The sequence below is a fragment of the Neophocaena asiaeorientalis genome, unplaced genomic scaffold (genome assembly GCF_003031525.2).
Source record: "Neophocaena asiaeorientalis asiaeorientalis breed wild unplaced genomic scaffold, Neophocaena_asiaeorientalis_V1.1 scaffold547, whole genome shotgun sequence".
NCBI lineage: Eukaryota > Metazoa > Chordata > Mammalia > Artiodactyla > Phocoenidae > Neophocaena > Neophocaena asiaeorientalis.
Genome location: NW_020185330.1, coordinates 1,685,580 through 1,702,102, shown reverse-complemented (window position 1 = coordinate 1,702,102; position 16,523 = coordinate 1,685,580). Strand labels below are relative to the sequence as shown.

The window sequence follows — 16,523 nt, the reverse complement described above, 5'->3', positions numbered from 1 at the left end:
CATGAGACCACTAAGAAGGTGACTACTGGAAGAGTCCAAAGAAAACATGACTAGAGCTTGGATTAGGGAAATTAAATAATGATAAAGAGAAAGAGCCAGGTTCAAGGAATATTTTCGGACAAAAAACAGACAGGATTTGGTAAAGGATCAGTTTTGGACATGGGGAGTGAAAGAGAAGGAGGTATCAATGATTACAACAGATTTCTAACTTGTACAAGACACACTAAGAAAGAAAATACTGTACATTGGCCAGTTTTCTTGGTTTGTTTTAGGGTGAAAAGTTCATCAGCCTGTCTCTCTCTCTCTCTCTCTCTCTCTCTCTCTCTTTCTGTCTACGCAATATGCTTGGAACAGATGATTTTGGATGAGACAAACAATGAGTTGTGAACAGACACTAAAACAATTCTTAGGTAATTTTTCATCCAACTACTGTTAAAGGAAAACATAATAATCTTAAACAAAGAAGCAATTACATCTTTGTCTAAGAGTTTTTAAACTCAGATTAACCAATTCCCTAGTAGTAAGCAAGCAGTTTTCCATGGGTTATTCCAACTATAATTATCTTTGGTTAAAATAACAAGAGTTAGCACTAGCTCCATAAAATAACAAACATTAGCCTAAGTGGATCTATACAAGGTAGACAAGCTACAAGGATTAAGAGACTTAACCATGGGATAAAAGGGCCTGCCTAATCAAACATGACTAGATGACAAAATCAGGAGATTATTAACTTAAATCTCCTAAACCGTCTCCATTAAGCTTTATTTTAATGAGAATCTAAATTGTGGCTGAGTTTCAGAGTACTTTCTTACCTGTACTTCATTCCAAATGTTTCCATAATGTATGCAATAACAAAGGCAGCACTGAAGAGGGGGAAAAAATTTTTAGAAAAAAACAGAAAACACAACTCATTAATTAAATGCAAAAGAAAGAAAGATTATCTCTAACTTCATACCTCCTGGAGATCCCTGCATTCCCATGGACAAGAACTTTTCCTGAAAAACAAGAAATAGTTATTCTGATAGAAAGATACCTGATTCAGCAGCTAAAATATATTGTAACTATGTATCATACTACAATAAATCTTTTCTTAAACATTTTATGTATTTTATACATACAACTTGGATACTTATTAATTTTCAAATCCTTGAATTTATTTATATTAACTGTGTGGAGATTACAGTAGACTTTTAGGTTAAAGAGATTTAAAGCTGACCCAGAACATGAAAAATAGTTCTATAGAGATATTTAAGAAAGCCTATCCAAATGAAACAAGAAGTTAGGAAAATACAGATTTGGGAAGTCTATTATACATAAATGCAGAATATGAAAGTTGTAATTAAGACAAATACTAACTAAAAAATTAACTATCATAAATAATCTCCTAAAAATAAATGTAAGCTAAGTAAAGGAATATTATTTACCTCCACTTTGTAAGCTCCCATCAATAAATTCTTTAGTCTGAAGGCAAAAGACAATGTGTTATAATAAAACATGTGGAGTAACATAAGCATAAAATACATACATACATACATACAGTGAAACAAAATATACTGAAAGTAATTTCCTGATTATTTATATGAATAAAAATTACTTTATGTCAAAAATCTCCAAAATGCTGCAAATACAACTATTACAAGTTTAAATATTAGTTTGAATTTAAGAAATCTGAAGTGTGATTTCTCAAATATTTGGAGATCATAAAAAGGTTTTAAAAATAATAAATATTTTAAAAAATATAATCCCACAATTTTCAGACATAAAAAAGTAAAAGTAGTATAGGAGAAAATCATGTTTCATTAAGTTTTAGAACCACAATTAAGCAGGTCAAATCATAAATAAATTTTAAATAATATTAAAATATTGATACCTACCATGGGGAAAAAACGTATTATATTTTCAACTGGATTATCTGCAATATCCAAGACTAAATATCTGAAAATAGAATATTTTGTGATAAGCACATTTTCAGATAAAACTCTCTTCATATATAAAAAATATGAAAATTTCTTGGCAACCATGAAAATAATGCAAAACAACTTTCAAAATACCGTATTCCCAAGAACCGAGCCATAGATTTTATACTGCTTGAAGGCATAGATAGCATTTAAAGCCTTAAATAACACGTTAACATTTCTCTGATATCTTATTATTTAAAAAAATCTATCTGCTTAAAATAGAAAAATCACAAGTAGGAAGAAACCTTCCTCTAGATCAGAGTGGACCTGGAAAATAAAGACAAGAATTGCCTGTTTTCCTTATTGTTATTCTTCTATTTCTACCAACTTCCCTAGGACTAAAAGACTTTTCTCTGGATGGCCCTGCCACCTTTCCTCACAACCCTAGAGAGGACAATTCAGAGGAAGTCCAAAGTCTGAGAGAGAAGAAACTAACCAAAACAGAAGGCAGCAGTCTGACAGAGCCGTGAGTCAAACATTCATTGTTTGAACTAACCTTCAGTAGAGCAACAAGCAACAAAAGACCACCTGTCGTGGAATTTTACACCTTCAAAAACATTTAAAATAAGTCATTTTGATATACTAGCCTTAATTTGTGAAAATCTTCTATTTCTGGAAATTCCCTGGCGGTTCAGTGGTTAGGACTTGGTGCTTTCACTGCTGGGACCCTAGGTTTGAACCCTGGTTAGGAAACTAAGATCCCGCAAGCCGCGTGGTACGGCCAAAAATAAAAAATAAAAACTTCCATTTCTAACCTATCCAACACCACCTGTTTATTAACACAACTTAGTTAAGTAATTAAGTTATAAAATTTAAAGTCAATATTGCTTTAATGATCATTTTGGTGGCAGCAACTTCAATAAATTCAGAGCTTATCACACAGAAGCTGTATCCAGGACATTTTGGCACTAAAAACAAAAATTCTATACAAATTAGAAAGCTATGTAGTATGGCATTTTAAAATATAACATTTTCATTTTCTTTAATATACACAAGTCTATATGTGTGTATACATAATACACATATACAGCAGAAAAAGTTTAGAAGGAAATATACCAAAATGTTAAAGTTATGTTCCTCTGGGTTGTGTATTTATGGATAACTTTTAAAATATTTTTCTTGGTGTCATTCTGTATTTTCCAACATATCTATAAAGAACAAGTATTTCTTCTGCAATTAGAAAAAGTTAAATCTATTTTATTTTAGATTACAGATAGTCCCTTTTTAAAACTAGTTTTTTTGTTTGTTTTTTTTTTGCGGTACGCGGGTCTCTCACTGTTGTGGCCTCTCCTGTTGTGGAACACAGGCTCCAGACGTGCAGGCTCAGCAGCCATGGCTCACGGGCCCAGCCGCTCCGCGGCATGTGGGATCCTCCCAGACCAGGGCAAGAACCCATGTCCCCTGCATCGGCAGGTGGACTCTCAACCACTGCGCCACCAGGGAAGTCCCTAAAACTAGTTTTTATTAACTGAAAAATGTGTACACACAATAAAAAATTCTAACGGTATAAAGACATCTGCAATGAAACCTAATGTCTCTCTACCATCCCAGACCCTAAATTTCCCTTCTCAGAAGTAACTACTATCAAGTTTCTAGTCTGTCAGTCCAGAAATTTTCTATGCACATACAAGAATATATGCCTAATGTACTGCATATATTTTTAAACACATGGGTCTGCATCTTGCTGTTTTCATTTAATAAATCTTGAAGATTAGTCCGTATCAGCACACACAGAAATACTTCATTCTTTTTCATGGTTACAGTATTCTACTGTGTATTCACACAGTATATTTTATAGTCTCTTATACTGATGGACATTCAGGTTGCTTTCATTTTTACAAACAATAAAGCAGAACATTAAAACAGTTTTAACATATATGCTTTTATACAAATATTTCTAGAATGATATCAAAAAAAAAGAGTTAATAGCAGCTGCCTCCTAGCTAGAGATAGACTAGGTAGCTGGGTTTAGGGGAGCAAAGAGACATTTTCCTTATATATCTTTTTGACCCTTTGGCCTTTGTATCATGTGTAATATATGCTTTATTTTTTTAAATGAAGCTAAAACAAAGAACATTAAAAACCATCAGATGCTCAACCTCATCATTTTAAGATAAATGAGAAAGGCAAATTAAAACTACAACAAGACACCTTTTTTACTCCAGGAGATTGGGAAAAATTTTTAATGTTTTATAATTTTGTTGTAGAGAGATACCAAGGAAAGAGTACCTCTCATTTACTTCACAGTGGGAATGTAAACTGATACAACTCACTGGAGGGCAATTTGTAACATCTATTAAAATTTAAATGCTCACGTTCTTTAATCCAGCAATTCCACCTCTACAAATTTATCCTATTGATGCATTCACATATGAATTAAATGATATATACAGGGATACTCACTACATTAGCAAAAGTCTGGAAACAATCTAAATGTCCAACAAGAGGAGATGGGTTGAATAAATTTTAGTACAGTAATACAACGGATTACTGTGCAACTTAAAAAGAATAATGCGGGAGTTCCCTGGTAGCCTTGTGGTTAGGATTCTGGGCTTTCACTGGTCGGGGAACTGAGATCCCGCAAGCTGTGCAGTGTGGGGGGAAAAAAAAAGAAGAATGCAGCTAAGAAATAATATGAAGCCATCTCCAAAATACATAATTTTTAAAAAAGGCTAACTTGATCTGTAAGAATATGTTTATATATGTAACATAGCTCTGGAAACGTACTCAAAAACAACGGATACCTGCAGGGAGGAGAATTGAGTATCTAGGGGACAGGAATAGGGAAACCTACTTTTCAGTATACATGTTTTTGAACATTTAGAATTCCACATCCTGTGCATGAATTACTTTTAAAAAATATTTTAAAGGAAGTTTATTCTTTAAATGATGTACTGTATGACCCATCTTTATAAAACATATATATACAGGAGAAAAATCCGATATAATAAAATCAACTTGAAATAAAAACATTACATGTTTGCTACCCTTAACATTTTTATAAATTATAGCAACAATTCTTACCTAAATAATTGTTGAAAGTTGGGTTTAATAAAGTTTGCTTCAATATTTTGTCTTATACATATTATATGAGTTATTCCATGTTTCTGTAGTATAGGTAGCTATAAAAAAAAAAGGGAGAGAAATAGTTTAAAATACAAAACATCATCTTATTGTAAAACAGATATTTGAAAATATACAGGACTCAACTTTAGAACTAATGTAGCCACATCTGAGCTTTAAGTACAGGGGATCAAAGCTAATTTCATAATAACATACCTGAAGTGATCAGCAAAATATTTCAATGATTCAAGGACTACATGTCCTCAAAAGGCTAACAGGATTATTTTATATCTATAATTTCAGAGCTTGATATGACCTTAAAGATAATTTATTTGGGAAACAATACTATACCTTCATTATATACCTTATTGTACACTTTGACCTTTGTATCCTGTGTAATATACTTTATTACTTATTTATAATTTACAGTTATATACTCTTTATTATTTATTTATAATACTATATAGTGGTTAAAAGCATGGGCTTTGGAGTCATGAGAGCCCAAGCTCTAGATCCTAGCTCTGCTAATGATCTGAGCACTGTGGCTCAATTTTCTCACACGAAAATAAGGAAAACCCTACCTATTCACTTGAGTGGTTGTGAGAATTATATAAGAAAATATGTTTGGCATACTGCCTGGGACACACAGCAAGGGTTTTCAGTAAATGGCAGTTACATATATTGACTACAATTTTTATTTTTTAGAGAGGACTACTATGACATAAGCAGTTGTTCAACATCACTGATCTCTAGACTACTCCCTGCCTCTCCCAGTACACTTTTTCTACTATAAGCCAGAATTAAGTTATAAAATTCACAAAATCTAATTAACCTTTTAGGGTTTAAAAATTCTTCTAAAGTTAAAACTGGCAACTCCAAAGTATATTATATTCTGTGGTGCCTTTGGGCTCTACATTTAAAACAATTTAACATGACAACTCTAAGAACTATCAAATAATTTTTATTTGCAAGTGACTATAGGTTTCAGTGAAATTTACAGGTGACTTTTTTTTTTTTTTTGCTGTATGCGGGCCTCTCACTGTTGTGGCCTCTCCCGTTGCGGAGCACAGGCTCTGGACTTGCAGGCTCAACGGCCATGGCTCATGGGCCTAGCCGCTCCACGGCATGTGGGATCTTCCCAGACCGGGGCACGAACCTGTGTCCCCTGTATCGGCAGGCGGACTCTCAGCCACTGCGCCACCAGGGAAGCCCGAAAATGTGGTTTTTAAATGTTAATTTTTGCAGCTAGGTTTCCTATGTCTGGCATAGATTAGAGTTAAATTATCTTTGTATTTTCTGAGTATATCCTGAGACAGGGGAAAGGAGGTAAGCATTTGGTAGGATTAACAATGAATCAATGGTGACTTCCCTGGTGGTCCAATGGTTAAGACTTCACCTTCCGATGCAGGGGGTGCAGGTTCGATCCTTGGTCGGGGAGCTAAGATCCCACATGCCTCGTGGCCAAAAAGCCAAAAAACATTAAAAAAGAAGCAATACTGTAACAAATTCAATAAAAACTTAAAAAAAAAATGGCCCACATTAAAAAAAAAATCTTAAAAAAAAAATCAACGTTCCGTATTCACATTTACGGAAACTCCAAAGTAAATTCAATATTCATTCCTTTGTTTATGATTGATCTATGATATGTGAAGTTTTCATATCTACTCTATTAATGTGGGAAACTACAAGAAGACATATATAAAATTAGGGATCAAAACATGTTTTAACAAGCCTGGAAGGCACATTAGATTACTAAGTGAAAAACAAACCTTAAGATAGAACCCAAAAGTAATAGCACACAAAATAGTTTTTACTTTTCAACAGAATTTCACTTATACAAAGCAAATTATGACCTTATCTCATACCTAGAAACAACAGAAAAATTTTAGAAAAAGAAATGGTTCACTACTTACAAGGAGCCTAAATATGTCCCTTTTATTAAAACTGTATTTGAATGTAATAAAAGATAGGCTAAACTAAGCGAGTTTATTAGAACAGGAGTTTATTCCCTAAGGTTTCTTTATCTCCGTTATTCTTTTGTTACTTTTTTGGATGATGAAATGAAAAGAAATATGGGCTGTACTATAATGACTCATGGTGGGAAATAATCAAATTTTGCCATAGAAGCTTTTCTTCAGTCCAATGCAACTTATGGTGAAATTAGGGGGGAGAGATTTTGAGACGATAGATCTGTAAACAAACACTTATAAATTAATGTGAGAAAGAGTATAACAGGTATATTTATAAAGTGCAGTGAGAATACAAAAAGCAAATAGTCTAAAATCATCCTGAAGGCCAGTATTTGTGAATATTACATTATTTGGGCATAACTTTGTTTTTACAAAGTAAGTCACAGTTAATTCTATAGTTATCTACCATATTCTTTCCTTAGTATTTATTTACATATTTTATCAACGTCCCACCTTTCCAACTTAGCTGTAGGCCATCAAAATGACTAGGGTTACTCTTAGATAGTCCTCAACAGTCAAAAAGCCTTCCAGTACCAAAAGGAATGACATTAACTTTAAAAAACTCCCAATCACCTAAAATTCGTAAATACATCAAATTATTTCATAAAAGCTTTAAATTCTACAGTTTTTATAAAACCTACTGCAGGTAAGTATCAGACACAAGAACACTGACTTCTAAATAGGCAGGTTATTAGGGAAAACATTTGTGACACAATGTTTCACATTATAATTCAAAGAGAATTAGCACTGTCATAACTCATAGGGCTGAATCCTCTAGAAGTGACAATAACACTGTTACCTATATTTGAATGAGATCTACCCTTGTAACTGTGTAACTGAAGAAATACATTTCAGGTTAACTATATAGGACATCTAGATATATAGTACAATACTTTACAACCTGGAACATCCAGACCTCTAAAGTCTGGAAGAACAGAAGATTTGAGTCACTTCAATTAAAGTGTGTGGCTGTGTATGAGTGCATTCGTATACACTGTGCACACACACTCTCTTACCCTTTAACTAAAATGTTAAATTACCTTATTTTGTGATTTAATTGTATCTCATATTTTTCAGAAACTATGATTAGCAATTACAGATGTCTAGTATCTTAGAGGGTAAATAAATTATTAAAGGTCAGTTTTCAGTAAGTCTTTTAAATACATGGATTTCACGAGGAAAAAAATACAAAAACTCATTTGTGATTTGTGGTTAAACATGAGAATCACTGGTCCAGTAAAATTTGGAAAGAACTAGGTGCTCCAGAGTGACAACTACTGTTGATATGCTATATCGGTGCACCCTTCCTCAAATAAAACTCTTTCTACTAAAAAATTTTACTCCAAATAGTTGGTTAATAAGGTCTCTTGATGAATCTAATCTAAAGTTCTTACCTTGCTTTTCATGGCAGAAGAATATGGGCCTAAAAACAATCCAGGCAAAATTTCCTAGGAAAAAAAATTGAGCTATTTACCATCAGCAATTTAAATCTATACAAAATATGTACCATATAAGTGGATTAGCTGAGTGTTTTCATAGCTGTTATAATAATTTGCTAAAAAGCTTGTTATTTAGGGAGTATTTTCTAGCCACACTGAGCAAATGACTGGGAAGAGAAATGCAGGTGTGCTTTATATAATCAAATGACATATTTAAAGTTGAAATGTAGTTCTGAAAAGTCAGATATTTGAACTTCCATAGAGCTTTTTTTGTTGCGGAGCACAGGCTCCGGACGCGTAGGCTCAGCAGCCATGGCTCACGGGCCCAGCCGCTCCATGGCATGTGGGATCTTCCTGGACCGGGGCACGAACCCCTGTCCCTCGCATCAGCAGGCGGACTCTCAACCACTGCGCCACCAGGGAAGCCCTCCATTGTGCTTTTTATAAGCAGTTTGAGTAGAATTACTATATTGTATTTGTTGTCTTTTAGATTACTAAAACACCCGTAATTTTATTTCTATTCTCTATTATAGTTTAGAAATAAAATAGGTATAAAGAAAATCATCCCTTTGGAATTACACAAAACCTTATTCAGTCAAATCAAAAGTAGTACAAGATAAAACAATTACAACTTTTACCCATGTAAAGTATTTTTGCAAAGCTTAAAAAAAAAGACTATTGACAGAGTTTCAGCAATTTAAATAAGTAACTTCTGAATGGTGAATTAAAATTTATTCTATGTGAATTCAATATAGAAAGCTTTCAGTGTGAATTCTATGTGAATTCAATATAGAAAGTTTTTAGTATATAGAGTATATATCATACTCTATATACTAATATAATTTTGTAGTTCAGTTCTATGGGACATCAGAATTATTTGTGTATAGGTGTGATTTCTTCTAATAGCTTCTTGTGGACAGAAACTAAATTTTACTCATATTTGCATTCCCCGTAGCACCAAGTAAAATGCCCCATGGGTAATCACATATTTTTAAAAAGTGAATTTTCACAAAAAGAGAAAGGAAACAGATTTTTAGAAGTCAAGGGATTCCTGAGAAGGGGAGACATTGCTTGATCTTGGGAGTAGCAAAGTTGAAATGCAAAACAAAAAAAGTACTGCTATGTGGGTTAGCTATCACTAATTCATTCATTCCATACTGTGAGTATTCAACTCAATCTTCTGGAGAACTTCACTATGAAAGTTGACTGGGAATCAGACACAAAGATGAGCAATTAGTCAAAAGGGTGATGTGCTTTACAGTCAACTCTCCTGAGTTTATCTAAGCTAGACAAACACAGAAAGTAAACTGCTTTCAGAAATAATACAAATATTGTACCCAATTTTTCAGATGAAGAAAGACAAAGTGACTCATTAAGCACAAACATATATTACTATGTCCATGGTTCTAATCTAAGAAAGAAATTTCATCTCCCATCTTTTTAAGAGCCACGATCAACTTTAAATATGTTAATATTTAAAATACTCAGTGATGAACCTACAGATCATGAGTCAACAGGACTCAAATCCTTTGTGAAATTAGGTTAAATTATTTAACAATGATAGTAACAGTAACACGGGCTGGCTGGAATAAATGAGAAGGTTGTCATACCTGCATCTCTCGTCTCATAGGGTAGGTCCACTCCTTAAAAATGGAAGGAAAACATAAGAAAAGTAAATAACAATATGAAAAATGTCACCCAATTAAAGGTTAAAGATGTGATATACAAGTGTATGGCTTTTTTAAAAATACATTATACTTATAGAATGGTCTATAAAAACAGCTGATTCAATTGGCTTCACAAACACCTAAAAATTTAAGTGACAAGAAACAACGATTAAGGTAATTCTTTAAATAACTGGGCTTCCAAAATTATACTTTATAATGGATGGAATAGTTCAATAATTATAAGGATAGGTATTCCAGAAGTTTCTCTCAAAAATGATCCTCTAAATCAGAGATGTCAAATACACTTTTTGTCATTCGTGCCAACTCTAATCAACTGGCAGTAGATAGCTAAAACCCTGTGGAGAAAGACTCAAGGAAGGAAAGAGTGCTGTGGTCATTAAGCAACATCTGCAATGATGAAAGAAGAACAGAATGTGGTAAGTATTTATTTGCCATTCCTGATCTAAACTGCCAGATGCTCATCAAACAGCCTTTCCCATATCTCACTTGGGCTTAAGATTCTGTCTAGTTCAAGTTCCTTTACAGATACACTTCACCAAAGTACAGAGTTCATTCTTGGAATGCAGACCAAGATAAAGAAGTTGGAAAATAATGCAAAATGGCAAAAGACAGAAAATATTTTAAAAGAAAAAGAAAAAAGCAATACAGTGAATTGAAATGAAGAATCAAATATAGTACAGATAGTCCTCATTTGTAAATGGACTACATTCCAAAAGTTTCTAGCTTGGTTGCTTAAAACTCAGAATTATAAACAGTAATTAGGTTTCTAAAGTTAAAACTGCAAAAAGTTTAAAAAAAAACTTTGTATTTTGAAATAATTTTAGAATTACAGAAAAGTTGAAAAAATAGTACAAGGAATTCCCTTTACCCTCCATCCAGATTCCCCAAGTCAGAAAAGTATCTTTAACATCTAAGGTAGAAATGTATCTCTGTAATGGAAAGAGAGAATAGTACTCCTACAAAGTCAGCATTTTTTTAAAAATAGAGAAACAAAATATGGCAGGCAGACTCTCAACCACTGCGCCACCAGGGAAGCCCTGTTAAAATATATTTTTAAAGGTATCTTTCAATGCATAGCTGAACTAAGAAGTGAGGGAAATCCCCAGAGAGACACACTCATAAACACAAGAAAGCACAAAACCAGCAAGGGTAGTAAGCCCTGAAACAGAGCATACTGAGAAGATCTGCTAGTCTTTTCATGGCCTTATATTTCTTTCTGTTCTTTTAAAATGCAGGTATAAAAGAACTTATAATGAGGTGCTAAAATGCCCAAATCTGAATGTAGAGCTCAATCAATTTTTACAAACATACATACCCATATGATCACCACTCAGATGAAGATTTCCATCATTCCAGAAAGTTCCCTCATTCTTGTTCTCAGTCAATATCTCCTGTTTTCAGAGGTGACCACTGACTTCCATCACTATAGATTTTAGTTTTGTCTGTTCTGGAACTTCATGTAAATGGAATCATACAGCAGTACTATTTTATGTCTGGTTTATCTCACTCAACTTAATGCCCGTGAAATTCATCCATGTTGCTGCGTATGTCAGTAGTTTGTTCCTTTTCACTGCTGTGCACTATACTATTGTATAAATATTCCACAATTTACTCATTCTCCTGTCGGTGGAGATTTAAGTAGCTTCCAGGTTTTGGCAATTATGAATAAAGGTGCAATGAAAACTCTTTTATATGCTCTTTGGTGAACATATGCATTTATTGCTCTTGGATATATAAGTGGCAATGGAATGACTAAATCACAGAGTAGGCCTATATTTGGCTTTACTAGACACTGTCAAAAGTTTTAGAAGAGCAATTTACACTCCCACCAGGAATGTATGGGAGTTCTAGTTGTTACACATCCTCATGACGGACTTAATTTTAAATGGCATGGCACATGAGACAAAGCCTAGGACCTGCTCAAAGTCAGATCATGACCAAAAAGCTGGGACCCCCAAAGGGCAATACCCTCAGTGAAAGATAAAGTGGTGGGAGTGGGGTCTCACTTCAGCCCCATAAAAATGAGTACTCTTGCCTTTCCTAGCTTTGGTTCTGAGTAGGTGGTGGTGGTGGTAGTAGTAGTGGGGTGGGGTCTTCCTAACCAATCTGGTCTTCACTAAGGTTTGGCATTAGAATGCAATTATCTTTGTGAGGCCAAGTGAAAATTTAATGTCAAGTGGTCTTGGGTAAAAAGTGTCCATGGGTTCCTGGGAGAAGCAAATGCATTTTCTCTCTGGAGGAACATACCTTAAACCTAGATCAGAAATAATTCAAACAGATAGGTTCCAATGAACTCGCAATATAAAATTCATTTTAAAAAAAAGAGGAAATGAATAACCATGAAAAGCGATACAACTAAATCACAGCCACAAAGATGGCAGATATTAATTACAAAATAGCTAGCTAATGGGAAGCAGCTGCACAGCATAGGGAGATCAGCTCGGTACTTTGTGACCACCTAGAGGAGTGGGATAGGGAGGGTGGGAGGCAGATGCAAGAGGGAGGAGATATGCGGATATATGTATATGTATAGCTGATTCACTTTGTTATAAAGCAGAAACTAACACACCATTGTAAAGCAATTATACTCCAATAAAGATGTTTAAAAAAAAAAACAATGGGAAATCACAACAGTTTTAAAGGAATGATGATCTTTTTGGAAACCCATCTAAACACAGCTAAATTTCTGCTAACAACTATCCTGTAAAGAGTGCTCTAACCAGTATTTCACAAAACTTGGAAGTAATATTTTTACAGAAGTGACAGGATCATCAAGCTACCATAGCCTGATCACAACAATCATTAACAGCCTTCACTGAAATCTCTGTACTTGAATTTTTTTTTACTTAAGCAAGATTTGGATTGTGATTGGTAGTGCTTTCTATGTGGAGGAACTATGCTGGCTGGTCACCATAACCATGAAAAACTGTTTGCCATTTTATGTATCTCACTGGAAATTAGAAAATTACATTGTTTTATTAGTCAGTTTTTCATGAGTAACTATATGCCCTATTTAATGGTTATTTACAGTTTTGTCTGTCCAGAAAGCATCCTCCATCTTTCATGAAATGCTCCTATGGTTTTGGTGGGAAGGCTACTAATGATAAGCTTCACTCCCCTAGCGCAGAAAGTGAGTATCTGACCTAGACTGGACCCCTCACTGTATTCACCCCTTCCTGGCTCTCTTGACTGATCCAAAGGATAGGCATATGACCTAAATTGGGCCAATCTTCTAGATTTTAAACACTGAAGCTTAGAGAAAGGCACTTTTGTTCCTCAGTGTGTACGCTGTAAGCATATGACCCTCGAGCAACTGATGGCCAAACTCCATACCTGTGCAGAAGCCCAAGAAAAAGAACAGACACTGACAGAAAGTAGAGACAAGCACTAATGAAAGGCAGAGGCAGCTCTGATGCATTATAATACCATCTAGTCAAGTCCCTGAGACCAGCTGCACTCCAAACTTTCTGGATTTAGTTACTTCTTTTCTTTTTTGCTTAAGCTCCTCTGGTTTTTGTCACTTGTAACCGAGAGATAACAAACATCCAGTGCTGTGAAATAAGGAATGAACTGGCTTTCAGTAGATAATATCATTATGTACTAGGTTTAAGCATTACTTCTGTCCGACACAGAAAAGAAGCTATATTCCTCGTAAGATTTTATAATCTTTGCAAAGATAAGATATATTATTTACACAATAAAAGATTAAATACAAAGTCTGTAAACATTTTAAACTAGAACTATTAAGATTAGAACAGGGAAGAATTGAGGTGTAGTAAAAAGGACAATGAATTAAGAATGAGGAGACCAAGGTCCTCACTTGTGTCTTGTGCTAGGCATATCATTTATTCTTAGTAAGCTACAATTTCTTCACTTTAAAAGTAGGAATGCTCTACATTATTTCTAAGGTGGCTTCCAGTGATGAAATTTCTGAATCATTTTGAGGATATAAAAGCATACTCCTCATTCACATTATTCCATATGAAACAAAGAAAAAAGTGTAAATTCATTTTTAACCTAACCTAAATTCTACTTTTTTTTCCTATTTAAGAGTCTACTCTTAAAACATGAAATTCTCAAGGATTATTATCACAAGCAAAAGATCCACTGCCAATAAAAAACGTGAACCACAAATGAAGACATTCAATAGAATGAATATTTGGTATAAACTGAATGATCTCTTAAAAATAGAGATTTTAGATTTCTTTCTTTCCCGATCCTACTAAAGCATATCTGAATATCATTGTTCTGTTATAATTGAGTCTTCAGAAAAAGTCTAATTTAGTATTCTGCAATACCATAAAGTATTCTAAACTAGGAATAGATGGGAAAAAACTCAGTACAAACGTTAGGGAAGGAAGAAGTAAGGTGGGGTAAAAAGAACCCCAAATTAGAAATCAGGAGAACAAGTTATAAAGAATTTTATTCCCCATATTAACTTCCCTCCAAAGGGCAAGGTTTTGAAGTTTTCTGATTCGAACGAGCTAGCTTTGTGACATTTATTCTGCTGGTCACGGCTTGCCTCAAAAACACCAAAAACCAAACCAAACCAAAACAAACCAACTACTTCGGGGAAACTTTTTGAAGGCACACTTAGCAAGTTCAGGGCCCACGTCTATTCCACACGTGGGGCCGTGTGTCCCACAAGTGAATCGACGACACCAAAGATTACCCCTCAAAAGATTAAAAACATTACCCTCGCATTGCTTTGGCAATAAAAGGGGAACCTTACTCCAAGTAAGGCCTCGACGCCAAACCTGGGGGGAAAGGGCTGTTTTTGCTCATCTCATTGAATTCAGTTGACCAGACCCGGCTCCGGCGCCGGAGACTCAGGAGAAGAGGAACTCAGTGACCGGGGTCTGGGCTGACAGCCCCGGAGTGCGAGGCTCCGCCCCTGGGTCCCGGGACGCCCTCAAGAGGCAACAGGACTCCGGGGAGCCGGAGGCTTCGACGGTTGGGGCCTGGGGTCGCCCCTCGGCTGAGGAGCCACAGGGGGAGGCCTGTGCGTGGCAGTCACTGACAGACTCACCTCGGCGTCTTCTTTGCACTGTGGGAGCGAGGGGAACTCCAGCTTCACGTCCTCCATGGTCCCGGCCCGCGGGCTTGTGGGTGGGGTGGGAGTGGGAGTTGCCCGCCGGCCCGACACTCGGGCTGGCAGTGGCGGTGAAAGGGAGGGAAGGTAGACCGGAGGACTGACGGGGAGGCAGCGGGCTTACAACTAACACACGCAGACTAAAGGGTCCCAGCGACTCCGGCGGCGGCGACGACAGCCGGGAAGAGGAGGGCTGGGCGGCTCGTGCCCGGCCGCCATGCTGCTGCCGCCTCCCTCCCCCGCCGAGTCTCCGCGCCCCTAAGGCCGCCCAGGCTCCCGCACCAACACGAGCCCTACAACCATCTCCCCTCTTTCCACCCCGCCCTCCCCGCGCCGCCCCAGCCAATCCCAGCCCACGCTCGCCTTCGGCCCGCCCCCCGCGGCCGCCAGGTGTCAGAGCGCCGCTGCCCCACCCCTTCGCCAGAGCGCAGACGCGGGGGGGCGGGGCCCTGGAGGCGCCGCGGCGGGAGCTCACCGGGTGTGGAGGAGGCGAGACTGCGGTAGGAGGGAAAGCACGAAGGACGGTCCTGGGAAGAGGAGCGGGATAATACGACTCAGCTCTGCCCTTTCCGGATTGCACGCAAATCCCTTCTTTGGTTTTAAGAACGGGGAAGACATCCTAGCCACCATAAACTGGCATACGAAAGGAAACTATAGTTTTCTCCCCTCTCAGAATCCTGCGCAATCTGGTGAGGTTATAACCCAGAGTAATGAAGAGTTCACCTGAAAATTACGTTATGCCACAGAATGAAACACCATCACTTTTAAGCAAATTGAAACGGTGTACTTTTAAGAATACTTGGGAATATAACAACTAGAAAATATCAAGAAAAAATGGCAAACAGAAAAAATCCTAATAGAAACAATTGATAGCCCACTAATTTGTACATAATACTGAAGGTCTCTTCCTTTAATTCTAAGCTTATTAACACTTCAACGTATTATTAAACTATATGGCTTTCAATATCTTTAAAAGGAGTTTGCGTCAGTTAATACTATATTGTTAATAAAGTTCAGGTATATAATACTTTCTCTGGGTTTAGGGAGATAATGTTATCTCTTTTGTTTTTAAACAGATGAGGAAAATCAAGCTTAGAAGTGGAAGAACCCACACATAAACTTTCAAGATTTGTACACCAACCTGATTCTTTAAAAAAAAACACTACCACCACCACCAAAGTAAAAAAGTGAGATAGTCTTTCATTAACTGAATTGCAGATTACATCGGATAAAATAAAAAGGACCACATGGATATCTGACCTAGACCTGACATACCATTACTTTTTATAGTCATATTTATGAAATACACTACT

General features: G+C 36.2%; 1 protein-coding gene across 2 annotated transcripts in view; it reads right to left on the bottom strand.

The window, feature by feature from the left end:
• STYX (serine/threonine/tyrosine interacting protein) overlaps positions 1–15,499 on the bottom strand; it is a 31,575-nt gene extending 16,076 nt beyond the window's left edge. Inside the window, exons 1-8 of one of the 2 annotated variants that reach the window (XM_024734788.1) lie at positions 15,148–15,499; positions 10,041–10,073; positions 8,386–8,439; positions 4,983–5,080; positions 1,875–1,935; positions 1,425–1,461; positions 956–995; positions 813–863 (exon numbers count right to left, since the gene is read on the bottom strand). In XM_024734788.1, coding sequence (XP_024590556.1) covers positions 813–863; positions 956–995; positions 1,425–1,461; positions 1,875–1,935; positions 4,983–5,080; positions 8,386–8,439; positions 10,041–10,073; positions 15,148–15,204 — 431 coding nt within the window. In that variant the 5' untranslated portion in view covers positions 15,205–15,499. The remainder of the gene's footprint in view (positions 1–812; positions 864–955; positions 996–1,424; positions 1,462–1,874; positions 1,936–4,982; positions 5,081–8,385; positions 8,440–10,040; positions 10,074–15,147) is intronic. The other variant, XM_024734789.1, reaches the window with a different exon arrangement.
• Positions 15,500–16,523: the final 1,024 nt, after the last annotated feature.